At 45.5% G+C, this 19,613-nt stretch overlaps 1 protein-coding gene across 2 annotated transcripts in view; it reads left to right on the forward strand.

Moving 5' to 3' along the window:
- RANBP3 (RAN binding protein 3) overlaps nt 1–19,613 on the forward strand; it is a 64,638-nt gene that overhangs the window by 29,854 nt on the left and 15,171 nt on the right. For both annotated transcript variants that reach the window (XM_033081961.2, XM_033081962.2), the window contains 7 exons: nt 1,739–1,775; nt 1,867–1,953; nt 6,053–6,124; nt 7,217–7,282; nt 8,758–8,850; nt 9,858–9,961; nt 19,245–19,364. In XM_033081961.2, coding sequence (XP_032937852.1) covers nt 1,739–1,775; nt 1,867–1,953; nt 6,053–6,124; nt 7,217–7,282; nt 8,758–8,850; nt 9,858–9,961; nt 19,245–19,364 — 579 coding nt within the window. The remainder of the gene's footprint in view (nt 1–1,738; nt 1,776–1,866; nt 1,954–6,052; nt 6,125–7,216; nt 7,283–8,757; nt 8,851–9,857; nt 9,962–19,244; nt 19,365–19,613) is intronic.

Below are 19,613 nucleotides of genomic sequence, written 5' to 3' on the forward strand. Positions count from 1 at the left end.
ACCACCTTCCGGTAGTACCATGGACTACCTGACTAATTATGTGGGAAGAGCCATGGATCATCAAATGCAGAATTAACATGGCTGGGCTGATAGGTGTGTGTGAATGCAGGGAGTTGTGTTCCAGAATTGTCAGTAGCTTTTTATTCCCCATGCCAAAGGTTTCCAAAGTACTCAATTAGGGTGCTAGTGAAGTAGCTGTGCTTTTCTGTGAGCATAAAACAAAACACAAAAACCCTTAAAGGTAATTTAATAGGCAAAGTGCAGCATTAGTGGGTTTTTATTAGCATTTAGTGGCATACTGATAGTACAGTATTATCTGGGTTCTAAATGTATGTGGTGCTAAATAGAAAGTTTTGTACTCTCTGGTATTCTTACACCCAAGGTATGCCTCAGATGTCAGTCCTGTGCAGATGCGAGCAGTCCTTCTGTGTGTCTGCCTGCTCACAGTGCCCAAGTAGGCCGAATCATGGTAGGGAAAGAGTTCTGGGGCGTCAGTGGTCTCTGGGAATGAGCTGCGGTTCCTTCATTTATCAGCCAGTCTCTGAAGGAGACTGAGTGAAGGGAAGGTGTCTTTGCTGGGGCAGGAGTGGGATGAAAGGGTGGTGTTAGACTAGGTAGATGGTCCAATATGTCAGAGCTATCTGAAAAGATGGTGTAGCCAAGGTGGGGGTTGATCTGTTCTTCCAGATAACAAGGTACAGGACAAGAGGAAATGGCCTCAAGTTGCACCTCCAGAACATTTAGATTGGGTATTATGAAAAGCATGTTCCACAAAAGGTTTGTGCAGCCCTGGAACCAGTTGCCTCTGGCAGTGGTGGAGCCATCATCTCTGCAGAGATTTGCAAGACTTGTGGATGTGACGCTTGCAGACATGTTTTAGCATTGAGCATGGCAGTTCTGAGGGATCTCTTAGACTTGGTGATCTTAAAGGTTCTTGCTAACCTAAGCAATTTGATGATTTGAAGATGTTTTGTAATGAGATGAAGGTGCTGATGTAGCCCTGATCATCTTCCACAGTGAAAGGAGTCTGTCATGGGGTTATTTTTTAAAGGAGCAAGGGAAGTTGAAGAGAACTGGCAGAGAAATAGGAGGAAAGAGCCATAGAAGTTCTCAGAAAATACGCAAAACCTTTGTTCAAAGACTTTTTGAATATCTGTGATATTTGATGCCTCCTGTTTTGTTCCTGGTACTGTGGAAGATGTTAAGGGGCTATATCTGTTGTTAATTCCAATAAAAATACTGTTGTATTGGTTTATAGAGCATGCTTTGAAAGACATTCCTTCAACGCTATAATTTTGTTGAAGGAGCTAATGTTAGAGTAACTAGGTAAAGCGCTTTGGAGTGAGCTCCCAAATAGTGGGTGTATTTATGTTGAGCTTGAAACTTTGTATTTTAAAAATGAAACTTATTTTGAAAACTATCCTTTTCAAATTTTCAGTATATAGAAAATATAACTGTAGTAATTGTTACACTGTCCCTAAAGATGTTAGTGCTTGGGATATGAACTTCCAGGAATCTTACTTGTAAATGAACTATTTTGAATTAATTGTATTTGATAGTATCTGAGTGAAACTCTATGCTACATGAAAGTAACAGAAGATTATTGCATTGAGTCTGTATGATTGACAGTACAAAAACCAAAAAACTGCTAGCTGATGTTTAAAACATTTGGATCAAATGGAAAAGACTGAAATGTTCAGTATGTGATCTTTTTTTGATCAGTGTAATCTGATTTCAGAGATCTGCAGATGGAACAAGTCCAGAAGATGGAGATGGTAAGAGATTTTATTGTAAAATCAAAAGCCATGAGTGTGTCTCTTTGCTGGGATGTTTTACATTTTCTCTAATAATGTTTTTTAAATACAGAATCTGATCGGGAGGATGGAAGCTACTGTCCACCTGTAAAACGTGAGAGAACTTCATCTTTGACTCAGTTCCCTCCCTCTCAGTCAGGTAAATGTTGCTTCAGTATTATATATGAGGAATGGTTTTCCTTTGTAGACATTCTTTTTCCAGTCATGTAAGCAGTCTTATTACTGTCTGCTGTGCTTTGAGTTAAGACCACAGCAAACATGTACTCATGTTAGCAAATCTGGTGATAGTTTTCAAAAATGCTTTTTAAAAAGTTTATGTGTATTTGTGGTTTTACCTTTTACTCTTGTGCTGTTAAATTGCAGAATTAACCAGAAACCTTCCTGATCTCTTGTGATTAAGTTGCTTCTTTCCAGAATTTTATACGTGCTACCTTTTTCTTAGTCACTCTGCTGCCAGTGAAATTTTTCGAGTCTCCACTCACGTTTTAGTCCTTTTGTCTTCTCCCATTCTTTTTAAAATGGGGATGATTCAGTGCATTTCTTAAACACCTGACACACACAAGAGAGAATGACCACAGCCTGTGTGTGTGTGCACAATCAAGGCAGTGAAGTCACTGGGGTAAATTCATGCAGCTCACTTGCATGGGAATGGTCATGTTTGATATTTGTTCACTTACTCTAACAGTTTTGATTTGTGCTATCTCTCCTCGTAGATGATACTAAGGTTTTAGTTTTGGTCAGTGGTTATTTTAGTTAAGGTATGTCAGTGTTTGAGGCAGATTTTGAGACTGTTACTTTATTTCTACCATCTTAAGTTGAAATAAAGGAGATTAAAAACCTTGAAGGAGAGAACAGTAAAAAGAAATTCCTCTCATATGCAGCATATTCTGGAGACGTGACTAAAAGGTGAAAACCTAGTTGTTTGATTTTAATTTTAAAGAAATAAGTTACTATGAAATCCAAAATGTAGTTGATGATACTTTATGGGCACAGCATTCTAAATTCATGCACCAGTGTTAGGGGAAGAAGCCCTTCTCTTTCAGATCCCAGTTTTCTGGTGTGCAGATCAGTGGGTCTCCAGATGCCATCCTGTGAACTGAGTGACCAGTATTGCTGCTGTCTGCCAACCACTCTTAGTAAAGGGTTGCACAAAAGTAATGAATACAGGGTTTTGTAAGTTTTCTTTTAGAATAACAGTATATGTATACCCAGGTTTCCCATAATCTCTCTTCCATTCCACAATCTTTGTTTTATAAGATTAGAATATCTGCTAACATCTGTTATAAAGTGGAGGAAAACAATTACAGTAATTTCACGATTATAAGGTGCACCCTTTTGACTAAAATTTTCCCTTGAACCCGGAAGTGCGCCTTATAGTCCGGTGCGCATTATCTGATGGACAAAGTTGTTACATTTGCCATCCCGGAAGTGCGACCTGCGAGCCGAGCCAGGACCCGCGGGAGGTGCGGCCGCCGCGCGGGGAGAGAGCTGGGACCGGCAGGAGGCGCGGCTGCTGCGCGGGAGCCAAGACCCCCTGGGAACTGCAGCCGAGGTGGGGAGCCGGGACATGGCCGGGACCAGCAGCCGCAGGGAGGGACCCAGACTGCGGCTGGTTCAGGATTGCCTTGGATCAGGGCTGCTCGCCCTCGGCTGGGATCTGGTGTGGTTGCCCTTCTCAGCGTGTCCTCTGGTATTGGTCTGTCTCTGCAGTCTCCTAGGAACTGCTTTTCGTTTACTCAACAGAAGACGTGCTGAGTATAGCACTCAGTGTCTGTAAGCACCTAATTACCAGGATTACATAACAAAGGGCGTTTCATTACACCAAGGGACCTGGTCCCCTCAGGCCTTGCAGCCGCAGGAGTAGCGAAGCCAGATAGCACCACCAGGGCTGTCGTCCCAGGTTTGAGTAGAGTGAAGGGAAAAGAACTCCCAAAAAAAATTCCCTAGCTGCATCTCTGTTTCCATGTTGTTTTGCATGGTTGATTACTTTTAATTTAAAATGTACATCGTAAGCTAGTCTCCTCTGTGGAGCTATGCCGAACTCACGCTCGCCGGTAACACTCACCCTCAGTAACGCCTTCACCCCCCGTGCAGGCCAGAAGCTTTTCTCTGATTGGTTTATTGTGGTCAGAAATGCGGGATTTGTCTAAATCTCCATGCCCAAACAATCCCAGGGGGAAGCCAGGACCCGTGTTTCTGACCACAATAAACGAATCAGAGAAAAGCTTCTTGCCTACCTGTGGGTGAAGGCATTACTGAGGGTGGTTGCTAACAGTGAGAGTGAGTTCGACATGGACCACGCCAGATCCCAGCCGCCAGCGAGCAGTCCCTCCCCACGGGCAGTCCGGTTCCCTCCCCCCGGCTAGAGCTCCCAGCTGTGTCCCCGCTGTCTGCGGGCGTCTGCCTCTGCTTTCTGCCTGCTCTGTTGGGGCTGTGTCCCCGCTGTCTGCCTCTGCTTTCTGCCCGCTCTGTCCCGGCTGTGTCCCCGCTGTCTGCCTCTGCTTTCTGCCCGCTCTGTCCTGGCTGTGTCCCTGCTGTCTGCCTCTGCTTTCTGCCCACTCTTTCCCGGCTGTGTCCCCACTGTCTGCGGGCTGCCTGCCTCCGCTCCCTCCCCACTCTGTCCTGGCTGTGTCCCCGCTCTCTGTCGACTCTCTCCCAGCTCTTTCCCGGCTCCCGCCCGGCAGCTGTAGGCAGTCCCCAACCGCCCCGAACCACGGGCAGTCCCGAGCCACGCCAGCTGGCGTCAGCGGCGTGCAGGAGTGCCAGGCCCTGCCCGCGCAGGAGGAGGGAGCCTGTGGCTGCATTTAAAGGCTACACCAATCTGTTAAAATGTTTCCAATTTCAGCACATGCCAGTAAACCCACGATGGCGCAATTCTGTTACTAATTCGTTATTTTGTTGCGCGCCGTGTGGCTCCTCACTGCAAAACAAAAGTGCACCTTATAGTCTGGTGCTCCTTATCTGATCTACAAAGTTGCGAAATGTGCAGGCTCCCAGGGGGTGCGCCTTATAGTCCGGTGCGCCTTATGGTCGTGAAATTACTGTAACTTTTTCATGGTCAAATACTGGATGTTCCAGGAGTCAGTATCCTTTCTCAACCCTCTGCTTAGCTAGTGTATTTTGAGAGGATGTGGTGATTTATTCCCTGACTCCTTTGTTCTCTTCTGATGTGTGTTGCCAGTGACAACTTTGATTTGAATTGCAACTTCCATAAAGACCTCTTTGAATATTATTTACATTATTCAGTGGCTTTGGTTTCCAGAAAATCTTCTGCTTTCCCACCTTCTTTTTTTTCTTGTTTCTCTCAAGAATAGGGAAATTCTACTTACATGAGAACGGTGTCATGTTTAAACTTAAGACAGACAATAATAAAAAGAGACAATATGGAATTAAAGGAAATATGAAAAATACTTAAGACTTAATTCTAAAAGGCAAATGCCACTTCTTAGTACAGTGGTGTTCAGAGATTAACTTCATTTCTCTTTTCAGCATAAGCTTTTTCTACAGCCTTATAAAAACTAAAAGAGCCAATAAATACTGTTATGCTTCTTCATGCAAAATGGTCTATTGGAGAAATCTGTCTCCTTCTCTTATTGTCCTATTTCCTAAAATGAATTGTGATTTTCATATAACAACAGAAGTACTAGAACTGCCGGAGAGGGCATCAACCAAACTCCCTATTGCTTGCTTCTTTAGGTCCCAGCAAAGGGTGGAAAAGAAATGCTGTCCTTTGCCTATTTTTTCTCTTTTGTTGACAATTATGCTGCTGAGGTGACATGTTATAGTACTCTGATGTGCTGTCCTCTGTTTCTGTAGTTTTGTCTTTGCAGGGTAGTTTGCGCCTAAGTTGCCTCTTGGTGCAGACAGTTTGGTCCATCAGAGCCCAGATGTTCACTCCTGCTCTCTAGCAGGCATTACACACCTTTCTGCTCTCTGCAGGGGTCTTTTGAGATGCTGTTATATATTCTAACACCATTTCTAATTCCTAGTTCAGATACAATTCAGATTGGGAATCCTGTATTCATACAGAATTCAGAAAAAACAAACTTGTTTTTTTCCTGTTTCAGGAGACACTGAGAGGATTTTATGGACGATGGCTTGTTTGCTACTTTGTCTATAATACTGTTTTAGTTTAGAAAAAATAAAGCCAAAATTGAGTTTGAAGTATGGGAACAGGTCTATAGTAAAGAACAACACGCACAACTTCCCTATTTTTTTTTCTTTTTCCATGACTGCAGTAACAAAGAACAATGTTTTTATGCCATCAAGCTTCTGTGAACCCTCTACGGGCAATTCTGATTCAGAACCAGGTCAGCTTCCTCATTTTTCTACTTTTTTTCTTGAACTGTTAATTTGTTGTGATCCAAAGTACTCTGATACTTCAGAAGTAAGACCGTATCTGTGAGAATGGAAGTGATGATGGTTCTCATCTTAGAGCTGTTCTCTTGCTTACTTTGTTCGACTTTACCCTTGCTGGAGGTAATTAAAATAATACCAAAATTGTTAAATGAGTTGGGAGTGATGGTGGAATACTGTAGTCTGACCTTTTCTTGCTAGCCTCACAATAAAACCTATGGGAAATTCTCAATTATCTACTTTGGAAAATGGTTCTTTTATGTTGGAAAGCAAAACAACCATAAGGTATGGTCATGATTGTGTTCAGCTATGACCTGTGAGCCCTGTGTTGACAGAACTGCTGATTTTGTTAGTTCTGGTTTGGTTGTGTTGGTATTGCTGTAGTGCACATCAGTATCGTATGCTTATAACCAAGCACAGTGAGGCTCTAAGATGCTGAGTTGTGTTATTCTTAGTACAGATATTAAGCCCCTAAAAGAAAAAAAGTATAATTATTCATTGCAAGTTCTTAGGAGCTTGGTTTTTAATAGCTGTAGATTTATTTTTTTTTTTTTTAGATTTTGGTACTTAATTTAAAAACCATAACTGCAGTGAGTGTGAACAAAGGAATTTCTTTTATCTTCATACTGCAAAAGCATGGGTAAAAGCTTCATATTACAAGAAACTAACATTAAGCATTTCAGTTTAACTTAATTTATGATAATTAGCAGTTAGGTAGGTACTTGTTAGCAGCCGTCATGTTCAGTCATAATTTTGTTTCTTTCTTTAGTTTGATTCTCACTTAAAACCTTTATCTATCTTAAGTCCTTCACAGAAGGAGCCCTATTTCTCTGGTGAAAAGTCTTTTTCCTGTTTCTTAAAACAAATTTGAACTTTTTCCTGGTGACACCATGTGTTTGTCTGTGATATATATTTGGTGTGATGATCACTGGAAGTTCAGGTTTCTTTCAGAAGAAGTCTATTCTTTGGAAATCTAATAACTTTCCATATTTATAGAACTTGTGGTGTTACAGCTTTGTCCTTGTAATTTTGTATTTCGCTTCCAGAGGAAAAGAGCAGTGGATTCCGGCTGAAGCCACCAATACTTATCCATGGTCAGGCACCTAGTGCAGGTGAGTTCACTGTTTACTGCAACAGTACAAAGAAACCAGCTCAAGCATTTTATTTAGTTAGTAGAGTAGAAGGTGGCAATACCTATGTGTCTGCAGAAAAAAAATCTTGTCTTCTCTAGGGTGGTTGTGCCCATATCTACTGTGTAATGCAGGTGGATGTGTCTCTGTTTTGCATTGAATCAGCTGTGCGTGTCTGAAGTGCATCTCCCAGCTGTTGTTGCTTAGCAAGCTTCTGTTTGTGCTTGAAATAATCCTACAGACAGTGAATTAGATTCCTTTGGTAGCAAACTGTAAGAAAAAGCGTGTTCCAGGAGTGCCTTGAGCAAGTTCCAACCATTGCGGAGTGTTCAGTCTGCGCCCAGGCCAGAGCAGTTGGAAGTGTCAGAGAGTGCCCACCTCTGCTCTCCCTGGCTTTTGGCAGCAATGTGGGTGGCCGGTCCTTGATCATGCCTAGTCTGCACTACAGGCTGGCTATGACTGAGTTTCCTGTTTGCTGATGTAGACCCAGCCATTATCAGAAAGATATTAGTATTGCAGCTTTTTAGGAACTTGAGGGGGAAAAAGAAAAAAACCCCAAAAGTATTTAGGTAAGGAAAGCTGTTATTGCGTAACTATGGAAACTTCATTTCACTTGCAGGAAGAGTGATAAATTTAAGGAAGGAACAATCTGTTTTGAGTTTATGAACACCACAAGTTCTTTTCAATTTAGGACAGCTTTATAATCTGATGTCATTCCCTTTCAATATGGGTAACCTGAAATGGACCTAATTGCTATGAGTGAGTTCTTTTGCAGTATTTTATTGGATCAAGAGTTCATCTTGATTTTTTTCAGTGAAGAAAACGGAACCTTCTGGGCTTGCCATAACCTTCTAGAGTTTATGTTACAATGATTGATTTTTTATTTGTTTAAGGTCATTTAGCTTTTTGAATCATAGGAGAATTAGAGTTGTAGTGCTGTGCATCTTACTATAACAGCCAAAGAGGCCGGGTTAATTCAAAAAGCCAAAAAGTTGTTAAATGGCACAACACAACCATTACAGTACCAATATGATTGTATGGATAAAAAATGTTTTATTAATATCTGGAAATTACTTTATTTGAAGGAGAAAAGACTTGGAAATGTGTAGTTGAATAAAATATCAGTGTATAAATAGGATACTGGTGTGTTGTTCATTTCACTTACATATTGGCGCTTTTATTTCTGGGTCAGTAGTAAACTTTCATTCCGTGCTTTCCTGGATAAGATAGACAATATATTTTGAAGTGTCTTTTTAGGCTAGGAAGTAGTCTTTCTATTTGGGGCTAGCTAACTTGTGAGGCTGAGTAAGGAGGGATGCGAAAAAATGTGATTAGAAGCTTTTCTGGTGTCTGTTTTTCATTGTGTGTTTTTTTGGAAGCAGTTAGAGAAGATTTGATGAAGCTGATTTTTCCAACTTTAAAGCTTTCTACTTCTTGAAAAAACTTTGCACTTGCAGGTCTCCCTAGCCAGAAACCGAAGGAACAGCAGCGAAGTGTGCTCCGTCCAGCAGTGTTACAGGCACCACAGCCAAAAGCTTTCTCACAGATGGGTAAATAATGCTTTTGCATTCTAAATACAGTGGAAAGAGAAAAAAATAAAATTGAATTAATTTAATGTGATGGTTTAGTTTTACTGTACACCCACCTTGATTTTTCTAGTTTTCTCCTTTCAGAAAAGAAACATCTTAAATGGTAAGTGTATCTGTATTGCATGAAGGATAAAGTAGTGGAACCTTCAGGTCTTGGGTAGGATGACTGTCTGATGTTGCCAGGCCTCTAACTTTGGTGTAGTCCATGCTTGACTTTTGGAATAAAAGACTTCAGAGTGTGGTATAGAAATTGATCTCAAATGACAGTATAGACCATGGTGTAATAAGCTACTACTGGTAATTGATGAACAGTCAAGTACCTAAATCAGTGAGAGGTGCCTCTGTGCTTGGGGACCATTTTGGAGTTGTGACTTTGAAGTTCAATTTTAATTCTGAACACAGAAATTTAATTCATAAGTTTAGTCATTCGTATAATGTTTATTGTGTTACAGAATTATGGAATTTGATATAGCTGATGGAAATAGACATGACTAAAATGTGGAAGTTAATGCAAAAAGCTGTTTAAAGTGTCCCTGTCTCCTAAACTCCATATTTCCCCAACCTGATGCCATTCATTCTGTGGAAGTTTAGTTGTACAGAAACAGGAGTAACTTCAGTTAATGCAGAATCTGGCAAAGAACCAAACATTTTTCGCTTGATTTCTTGACGTGACTACTGACACAGATTGGACTCTGCAGAAAACTTAGTATTGGGGTAAAAATTTTCAGTGGGAATTCAGTGTATTAACAGGTAGATCAGTCTGAAGACAAGCCCTGCTGGCTGTGAACAGTATTAGATTGGAGTAGATTAGATTCCTCATGTCTCTTGAAAATACTGTGGGAACGTTTTAGTTTACATTGCAATGTTTAATGCACTTAAACAAGAAAACAGCATGCAATTTGCATAAGAACTTCTATGACCGTCAAAATATGTAGAGAGTTTGTGTATTTTTTATTTCTGTGTTGCAGTTCTCAGCAGTGGTACCAATGGTGTAAATATCCCTCCAGATTCTGTAGTCACATCAGAATCACCAAGTGATGCAACACTGAAAAGCTCAGACTCTGAAGACAAGGTGAGTTGGGCAAGGAGACTCAAGGTGACAGATGCAAATATTCTCTGAACAGAGTAAAAAGCTAGTAGCAGCACAAGAATTCCCTACAGGAAGTGGACAGTGCAGGTAATGAGAGGCTGAAAAGTTTGACCTAGAGCAAAAGACTAAGTGCATCGGAAGTTATTTATTGGCTATCATAGAAAGGTAATGAAAGAAAGGTAATGAAATACTTAATTCCAGTTCTTGGTAGTGTCCAGTCCTTTCCTTCCCTGCAGGTCCTGAGCTAAACCATTGGTGTCTGAAGGTCTTGACTGATAGTATGAAGAGTAGGTTTGGGGATTTTAAGTGTGGTTGGGTTTTTTGGTAGCTTCATTAGGCAGTTGTTTGCTTTTCGTTGCCATATTGAGCCTAGAAATAGTGTTGATAAGATAAGAGTATGGAACAGTTCACTTGAAATTCAAGTCTTAATCCTGAAGATGCAAGCAGAAACAGAGTGTGAATGGCTTTTTAAGGTTTAGTGAAAAGCTGCTGCCACAAGTAAGTATTGATAAGTAAATTGAATGCATCTTCCAGTATGAAAACTGTGGGACGTGCTTGTAACCCAGCTGTGGGTTAAATCTCTTAAATCTGGTTGCTATGGATTTCTGGAAGCTCGGTATAAATGGTATAAAGCTTCATAACTGAACATTGGCAATTTTACCAAGGGTTGTGGTGAGATACTCTATTGTTTTAGCATTTGTAGTCAATTTTGTCTCCCTGAAACTTTCTAGAACAGCTAGAAGTCATTTGAGTTCATGCAGTAGTTGTGTGAATTTCTGGGTCTCTTCAGAATATTAGATGGCTTGGTGAGAGTGAAAGATTACTTCTGGAATTGTTTCATATGGGTAATTGTATGTGCAGATGTATGACATAGATTTGATGCACCACAGAGAAAGAGCTTCCTTGTGAGACTGTATATGTTATTTGCAGTATTACATGAGCATGGACTGCCTTTGTTAGAGCAGATGTGAGTCTTATTTTATTGTTTATTTTAATGGTCTTATTTTATTGTCAGAAAAGATTTTTCTTAATGTGTTTGTCTTGTGCTTATACAAGGCAGAGTGGGAATGTTCCCAGTCTGGTTGGTGATTGTCATACCCTGAGCAACTCTGTGGCAATTTCTACCTATCTGGTCTCTTGTCTTGAAAATCCCTAGGAAACTATAGGAGCCCTAAGCTCAAATGTTCTCAGATGGGTACAGTCTGCAGCCTTTGATCAAACTTTCTTCAGCTGGTAGGAGAGTCTGGTGGCCGAAAGTCATCAGGTGTGCAAAGAATCTTGACAACCCTCAGCCTTTCTAGTAGTGGGGAGATGCTGGTCGTTATCCAGAAGGAAGAGGACATGTTAAGGAAGTCCTAGGCTAATGATTTTTCCTTGTGTCCAACATAATACTCCTTTACCCTATGTATCATTCAGTGGTGAACGACTACTCCCGGTGATCAATACTGGCCCACTTGTAATTGCAAGCAGAAAAACAATGTCTTTGAAATGCCAGAATTAGAATCTGAAGGCAAATGATACAGCTAGGTTGTCCCTTTAAACAGAAAATGGGATTTGTGAATCTTGGACCTAATCTAGTGTTATTTTCCTACTGCTTTTTTTTGACCTATGTGATAATGTGCAGAAAGTGCCATGGCTGCACATGGAGGCAGCAAAACCCTGCATGAGACACTAACAGAAGGATTTGTAATCTGTGTTCAGTGGTGGTTCTGTAACCTCATTGGGATCATGTATACAGTAGGAGGTTCACTTGGGCAACTGGAGTACTGCAATAGATACCTAGAGGCTTTTTAAGAAATAAAGCAGGAAAGACTGGAATGGGTTCCTGTTGGGAGATCAAAATCACAATAGACGGGGCAACTGAGAGACTTTTTAAAGGATTGCTTATTGCCTCATGGGATCAGACTCATAGAAGGGTTAGACATTAAAGGTGTTACGTTTAATGCCATAATATCAGAAGCTGTCTAATTCTTAGTGTCTCATGTTAGTCTTTTAGCCAATCACATACTTCTATGAAACTTTAACATCTTTTTACACCATTAATTGTTTTACTTTTTGTGGCTTTGCCACAATGTGTCATTTTTTAACCAATCATATAACACTTCACAAACCTACATTGATACATCTGAAGCTTCTAACTGACTTTATAGCAGATTCTGTTGCTAAACTTCAAAAATTTTTACACTCTTACTTAACATATTGCTTTGCTTACATAATACTTATATAATCGGTTTGCTTAAAAAGTATTTCTACTTAAATTGTAAACTTACATTCTTGTTTTATGTCTGCTTCACTTTCAATATTCTAATTCTCCAAGCCTTCTCCAAGGTCTTAGGCCAAACCTTGTATCCATTTCTTATCTCTGAGCCTGTATGCCCAAGGCCCTGAGAGCTCTGTACTTGCAATTCCCACAGATCCCTCTGTGCTAAAAGAAGCTGTCTGAATGCAGAGGCTTTGTTTTGGGAAGGCACTGAATTGGTCAAAACTTTATAGATTAATCTCCCTCTTGCTGGCTTCCCCTCGGATCTTAAAGTGAACCTTCACCAGACTTGGACTGATCAAGTAGAGAAAGTAACAGCCTTGAAGAACTAGAAGCTTCACAATTACAGGCCTTGTTTCTAAAGGAGACCTTTAGTACTTGGACACCTGATAAAATGGCAACGTGTCCTGGTAGAAATTCTCAAGAATACTCCTGGAGATTTTAGAAATAAGTTGATAGGAGTATTTGCATATGCTGGGTAAGTTGACATGGGAGGTGTTTAGCTGTACCTGGCATTCACAGCTAAGAACTTGCTAGAAATGCAAAGGTTGAGAGTAGCTGTCATTGCAGCATCAATGAGATGGAGTTTGAGATCCTGAGGGAGGTAATAAGTAGAAGAATAAAGATCCAGACTTCAGGAGAAAAGGCTTCAGATTGTTCATTGATCTGGTTGATAGCATTCTGAACGACAGTAGAGCTCATGAGAGCTATTTACCTCCATGGACAACCACCTTAGAGAATAAATAATTTATCCCAAAGTGCATGAAATTGTGTACAGTAATTTCACGACCATAAGGCGCACCGGACTATAAGGCGCACCCCCCAGGAGTCGGCACATTTCGCAACTTTGTAGATCAGATAAGGCGCACTGGTCTATAAGGCACACTTTTTTTTTTGCAGCGAGGAGCCGCGCGGCGCGCAACAAAGTAACGAATTGCTGGCAGGTGCTCAATTTGTAAACATTTTTCAAAGATCGGTGTAGCCTTTAAATGCAGCCCCAGGCGCCCTCCCTGTGCAGCGTGCCCGGGCACTCCCACCCGCCCCCGGCGCCGGCTGGCACGGCTCACAGCACCCGGCTTCCACCGCGCGACCGCGCTGCGTCCCGGCTTCCCTGCAGCCGGCGGCGGCGACGCTTCCCGTTGTTCCCCGCGGCCGCGCTGCTTCTCTCCGCTTCCCCGGGGCTGTGTCACTTGTCGCCACTTTTCGGCAGCTGCGGGGGCTTCCCCGCTGCCGCTCCTCGGCAGCCGCAGAGGCTCCGGCGGCGTCACTTCTCAGCGGCCGCAAGGGATTTCCCCGCCGCCGCTTCTCGGCGGCCGTGGGGGCTCGGCCGCTGCTGCTTCTCGGCGGCCGCGAGGGCTCAGCCTGCGCCGCGATTCGGCGGCCGCGGGGGCTCGGCTGGCGCCGCGATTCGGCAGCCGCGGGGGCTCAGCCGGCGCCGCGATTCGGCGGCCGCGGGGGCTCAGCCGCTGCTGCTTCTCGGCGGCCGCGAGGGCTCGGCCTGCGCCGCGATTCGGCGGCCGCGGGGGCTCGGCCGGCGCCGCGATTCGGCGGCCGCGGGGGCTCGACCGGCGCCGCAATTTGGCAGCCACGGGGGCTCCGGCGGCGCCGCTTCTCGGCGGCCACAAGAGGCTTCGGCGGCACCACTTCTCAGTGGCCGCAAGGGGCTTCCCCGCCACCGCTTCTCGGCGGCCGCGGGGGCTCGGCCGCCACCGCTTCTCGGCGGCCGCGGGGGCTCGGCCGGCGCCGCGATTCGGCGGCCGCGGGGGCTCCGGCGGCGCCGCGATTCGGCGGCCGCAAGGGACTCAGCCGCCTCCGCTTCTTGGCAGCCACAGGGGCTCCGGCGGCGCCGCGATTGGGCGGACGCGGGGGCTCAGCCTGCACCGCGATTGGGCGGACGCGGGGGCTCAGCCTGCACCGCGATTGGGCGGCCGCGGGGGCTCAACCTGCACCGCGATTGGGCGGCCGCGGGGGCTCAGCCTGCGCCGCGATTGGGCGGCCGCTGGGGCTCCGGCGGCGCGGATTCTCGGCGACCGCGGGGGCTCCGGCGGTACTGCGATTCGGCGGCCGCGGGGGCTCCGGCAGCGCCGCCATTCAGCGGCCGCGGGGGCTCCGGCGGCGCCGCCATTTGGCGGCTGCGAGGACTCGGCCAGCGCCGCCATTCGGCGGCCACGGGGACTCAGCCGGCGCCGCTTCTCAGCGGCCGCGGGGGCTCCGGCGGCGCCGCCATTCGGCGGCCGCGGGGGCTCCGGCGGCGCCGCCATTCGGCGGCCGCGGGGGCTCCGGCGGCGCCGCAATTCGGCGACCACTGGGGCTTCGCCGCCGCCACTTTATGGCGTCCGCAGCAGCTCGGCCGGCGCCGCCTTTTGGCGACCGCAGGGGCTTCGCCGCCGCTGCTCCGATGCCACCGCCGGGCGGGCTCTGCTCAGGGCTGTTGCGGGCTCGCACTTCTTGTTCCCTACGCGCCCGGGCCAGGACCACCCGGGTTCTCGTTTCCCCCTCGCCAGGGCCGGTGCCACCCGGCTTCTCGTTCCCCCAGCGCCCGTGGTGGCGCCAACCCAGCTCCTTGTTCCGCCCAGGCCAGGACTGGCGTTGGCTGCCTCCCTCCCCTCTTGGCTCCTGCCGGCTGTGGCCGCCCGCTCCCGCCCCCCCTCGTGACTCGGTGCTCCCGAGGCACCGCCCCCCCACTGCGGCTCGCACTTCCGGTTTGGCAAACTTCGCAACTTTGTCCATCCAATAAGGCGCACCGGACTATAAGGCGCACTTCCGGGTTCAGGGAAAAAATTTAGTCAAAAAGGTGCGCCTTATAGTTGTGAAATTACTGTAATTGTGGCAGGAGGCCAGCCAGCACATATGGAGTGAGATCTCCTTAAATCCAGAAAGTGTGCGTATAACTCATGAAAGCCACCCGAGCTTTCAAGACACCTGAGAAGTATACAGAAGGATTGCCTGCATGTGTGGGAGAACTGGGAAAGCGTAAATTTGTCTGGAGTTGGAAATGATCAGGAGTGAAAAGCTGTAAGCAAGGCCTCACTGGTATTGGTTGCAAACGTAAAACGAAGGAAAATTGTACGCCTTCTGCAAAATGTTGAAGGAAGCCTAGTGGTGAAAAGAATGAAAAAAATGGAGGTAGTCAATGCCTTTGTCTTGTTTCTACTGAAGAGGTCTGCCGTCAGGTCTGCCAAGTCCCTTATTTTAGGGGAAGTTTGAGGGAATGAATTATTATAATAAATTTTTTTAAGGCCTGTTTTAGGCAGTTCAACATATGCAGGTCCATGGGACCAGACAGGATGTATCTGTGGGTGCAGAGGGAGAGTCATGGTTTAACCCCAGCTGGCAACTAAGTACTATGACACCACTTGTTCACTCCCTCCACTCAGGTGGGATATGGAGAAGAATCAGGAAAAAAGAAAGTAAAGCTAGTGGATTGAGATAAGAACAGTTATTTAAGTGTTGAAACAGAGTAAAGTTTAACAATAATTGTAATGAAAAGGAGAGAGGGACAGATAAACAAAACACAAAGGAAAGAAGTGATGCCCAGTATAGGTGCTCAGCAACCACTGATCTGCATCCAGCCTGTCTCCCAGCAACAATCAGCCCCTCACCAGCAGCTCCCCAAGTTTACACACTGGGCGGGACATTTTGTGGTGTGGAATATCCTTCTGACCAGTTCAGGTCAGCTGTTCTGCTTGTGCTCTCCCCCAACTTTTTGTGCAGCTCCTTGCTGGCACTGAGAAGTCCTTGACTTGGGGTGAGCACAACAGAACCACAACCAAAACATCAGTGTGTGATTAAGATTATTTTCATCCTGGATCCAAAATACAATGTTGTACTGAGAAGAAAATGAACTCAGGATGGGGAGCTGGGGGGTGCTAGTGTGAGGCCACTACCTGTCCTCAGAGAGGTCTGGTACTGTGATGGATCCCAATTATTGGGGAAGAAGAAAGCATAGAACACACTTCCACAAATGGCAAGAAAGAGGTTCCAGGGAAGTAGAAATGGCTCAACTCCTTCTTCCCTCTTTGTGGTCAAGGAGTCCTAGGATATGAGGCACCTTAAAGGGATTGAGAACAACCAGTGTAGATAAAACAGAAACTGGCCTGATGGGGTTTTTTATCCTATGAGATTATTTGCTTTGCAGAGAGTTGTACTTGTTGATTTTGGCTTTAGGCAAGATCTTTGTATGGTCTGAAGTATTGTTGTCACAGCCAAAATGGAGAGATGTACTGTTTGGGTGAAAAATTAGCTGAAGCAGTGAGCTTTGAGGGTAGCAGCCAGTGGTTGGAAGTCTGACAAGTGTCAGTCGCTGAAGGCATTTCTTAGGACTGTTCAACATATGCACAAACAACCTGGCAAGGTGGAATAAATCTTGTTAAGTCTGTGGATACTAGTACACTGTGGGAAGGGGAAATGGTCAGTATATTGGAAGGCAGGGGCTGTTCAGCAGGATCTCAGCAGGTTGGAGAAACAAGCTGAGAAAAACTACCTGATGGTCAGCAAATGCAAAATTCTGTACCTGGGGTGAGAGAACCTGTGTGTCACAAGGACTGAAGAGGGACTGGTTAGAAAGCAGCTGTGCAGACAAGTCTTGGAGATCCTGATACTGCATGAAAAGTGTTGAGACAAGTTCTCACATACAGAATTTATTAGCAGATCTATAGTTGATAGTATTGCTTCTAAGGGTGACAGTTACTTTATTTTGGAGAAAGGGAGATCAAAAAGGGAAATAAAAGGGAAAACTTCACATTGGCAAGCCATAAAGACTAGTAATGTGTTCCGTAGACAAGCATCTTCCTGCTGAGTGTCCTCTCCAGTAGACCAGGTGGCATCCCCTAATATTCTTCCCATAGTAACTATATGGTTTTCTTCATAATATGCTCAGACTACCTGTGGTTTTGGAGTTTTTTTTCTGGTTATGATGCTGTTGATGCTGATGGAAATATGCTTTGCTGAGGGGCAACCACTGTATGCGGGTCCAGTTCTGAGGCTTTGTGTGTGCATATAGTGATGGGAATTCTTGTCAGTGTCAAAAGCTATGCAAAGGGAAGTTAGGACAGAAGCAGGAGGGAGTGATTCCCATGCAGGTTGCAATTGCTTTCCTACACTTCTTTAGGGGTTTGTAAGTGCAAGGCTCTGAGTCCAGTGTCACCACGGCATGTGCAGGGAGAAGTTATGAAGCCACTTGTGGAAAGCAGGTGGCAGAGGTGCGGAATAGAAAGTCCTTAGGAGAACAAAAAGCTCAGGAACCTTCAGGTGCTGTGCAGCAGTGATGAGCAATAGATTCAACATGATTAAGTACTGTATCCTTTTATTGATCAAGAGGACTTACAGGCTGCTTTACTAAAACTACAGCCATTAAGTTCAGGAAAGTGATCTTTCTCTTTGTGCCACTGGTGAATGGTATCAGGAGTGCCATATAGTTTGGGGCTTGACAGTACATTTGAAAAGGGGACTAGTGGCTGGAGCACAAGATGTGTGATGAGAGAACGAAAGAGCTGAGTATGTTCTGTTGGACTAGGACATGGAAATTGGATTGTTCCCCTCAGCTCTTAAGTGGTAGGTGGTGGCAAGATTAGAATGAAATTAGGAAGTGTCAAACAGATTAGAAGCTGCAGGTGTGGTGTGAAGGGGATTCCAGAGGGGTTTTAGGCCATAACTATCATACTTAGTGTAGTTGAACATTGAACCAGACTACTAAAATGTAAAACTGTCACGTGGATTTTTTGAAACTTGATGAGATCTTGGGCAGCCTAATATACAGTAATTTCACGAATACAAGCCGCAGCAATTTGACAAAAAATTTTGGTGGAAACCCTGAAGTGCGGCTAATAGTCGGGGGCGGCTAATATGTGAATAATTTTCTGACATTTACAACCCCAGACGTGCCAGCCAGGGCGCCGAGCCGAGCGCCTGCCAGTAAAAGCCGGCATTCTGCGATTGTTACAGTGTTACTGTGTTGCCCTGGCTCCCTGCAGGCAGCACAGGGGGCGGGGAGAGAGGCGGGAGAGCTCTCTTCTTCCCTCCTCTGCCGCAGCCCAGGGGAGGACGGGTGGGGGGGTGCACCGCCATTGCCGCGGCCCGGGGAGCCGACGGGGGCCCTGCACCGCCATTGCCGCGGCTCGGAGAGCCGATGGGGGCCCTGCGCCGTCATTGCCACGGCTCGGGGAGCCGACGGGAGCCCCGCGCAGCCATTGCTGTGGCCCGGGGAGGCGGGTGGAAGCGCGCACCGCCATTGCCGCGTCTCGGGGAGCCGATGGGAGCCCCGCGCAGCCATTGCCGCGGCTCGGGGAGGAGGCGCGGAGCTTCGTCCGCGCTCGCCGCCGGCGCCACGGGCGCGGGAAAGCTCCGTCCCTGCCCGCCACCGGCGCCACGGGCGTGGGAAAGCTCCGTCCCCGCCCGCCGCTGCTGCCGTAGGAGCGGGGGAAGCTCCGTCCCTGCCTGCCACCGCGGGGCAGCGCCGACCCGGGGTGACCGAGCCCAGTGGCAGCGGCGGCCGGCCCCGAGCGGCAGCACCGGGCTGAGCCACCTGGCCCCGTCAGCAGCCCCTAGCGGGCCGAGCCTGCACAGCCTTAGCTTAGCCAGTAAACCCCGCCCTCCCTCGGTTCTGTTACTAATTGCACGCAGGTCCGAGCTGCGAACGACAGAGCGGCTTATATTCGGGTGCGGCTTATTTATGGCCAAAAACCAAAATATTTGCCAACACCCAGAGATGCGGCTTATACTCAGTGCGGCTTGTATTCGTGAATTTACTGTAAGTTTGAAGTTGATGCTGCTTTGAACACAGTTTGGACCAAGTGATTGTTAGAAATTCCTTTGAACCTTAACTATTCTGTGATTTGCTAAGAAAAACGCTTAACAACAGAGACAATATTTAAATGCAAACATGTCCTGTAGACCTAGAATTGTTATTGGTTTGTCATTGTAAATTACTGCGTAACACACAGTGTTGTAAGGTGCTTTTATTTAAAGAAACTCAACTTTAGACAACATTTTTCCATATTTTTTTAGGCAGCAGAATGTCAGAAAAAGGAGTCCAACAATACTTCAGATGATGACAGCTGTGAGAAGGCTGAACTAAATGCACAGCAAGCATTTGTTTTTGGGCAAAATTTAAGAGATAGAGTTAAGGTAAACACACATTTTTTCTCATGACTAAGAGTTTATGAAGTACTGTGAAGCTACTGTATGAAAAGGTTAAAACTGTTTTACATGTACATAGGTAAAATTAAAAGCTATGAACTCAATAGAGTTGATTGTTTAATAAGACTAGTCTTCTGGACATTTAATAAATGAATTCTGTTAAATAGCATAAGAAGCTTTTTCAAAAATAAATACATTGTGAGTAGTGCTCAGTAGAATGTAGCATTTTCTCTTACC

This window comes from Catharus ustulatus, chromosome 29 (genome assembly GCF_009819885.2).
Source record: "Catharus ustulatus isolate bCatUst1 chromosome 29, bCatUst1.pri.v2, whole genome shotgun sequence".
NCBI lineage: Eukaryota > Metazoa > Chordata > Aves > Passeriformes > Turdidae > Catharus > Catharus ustulatus.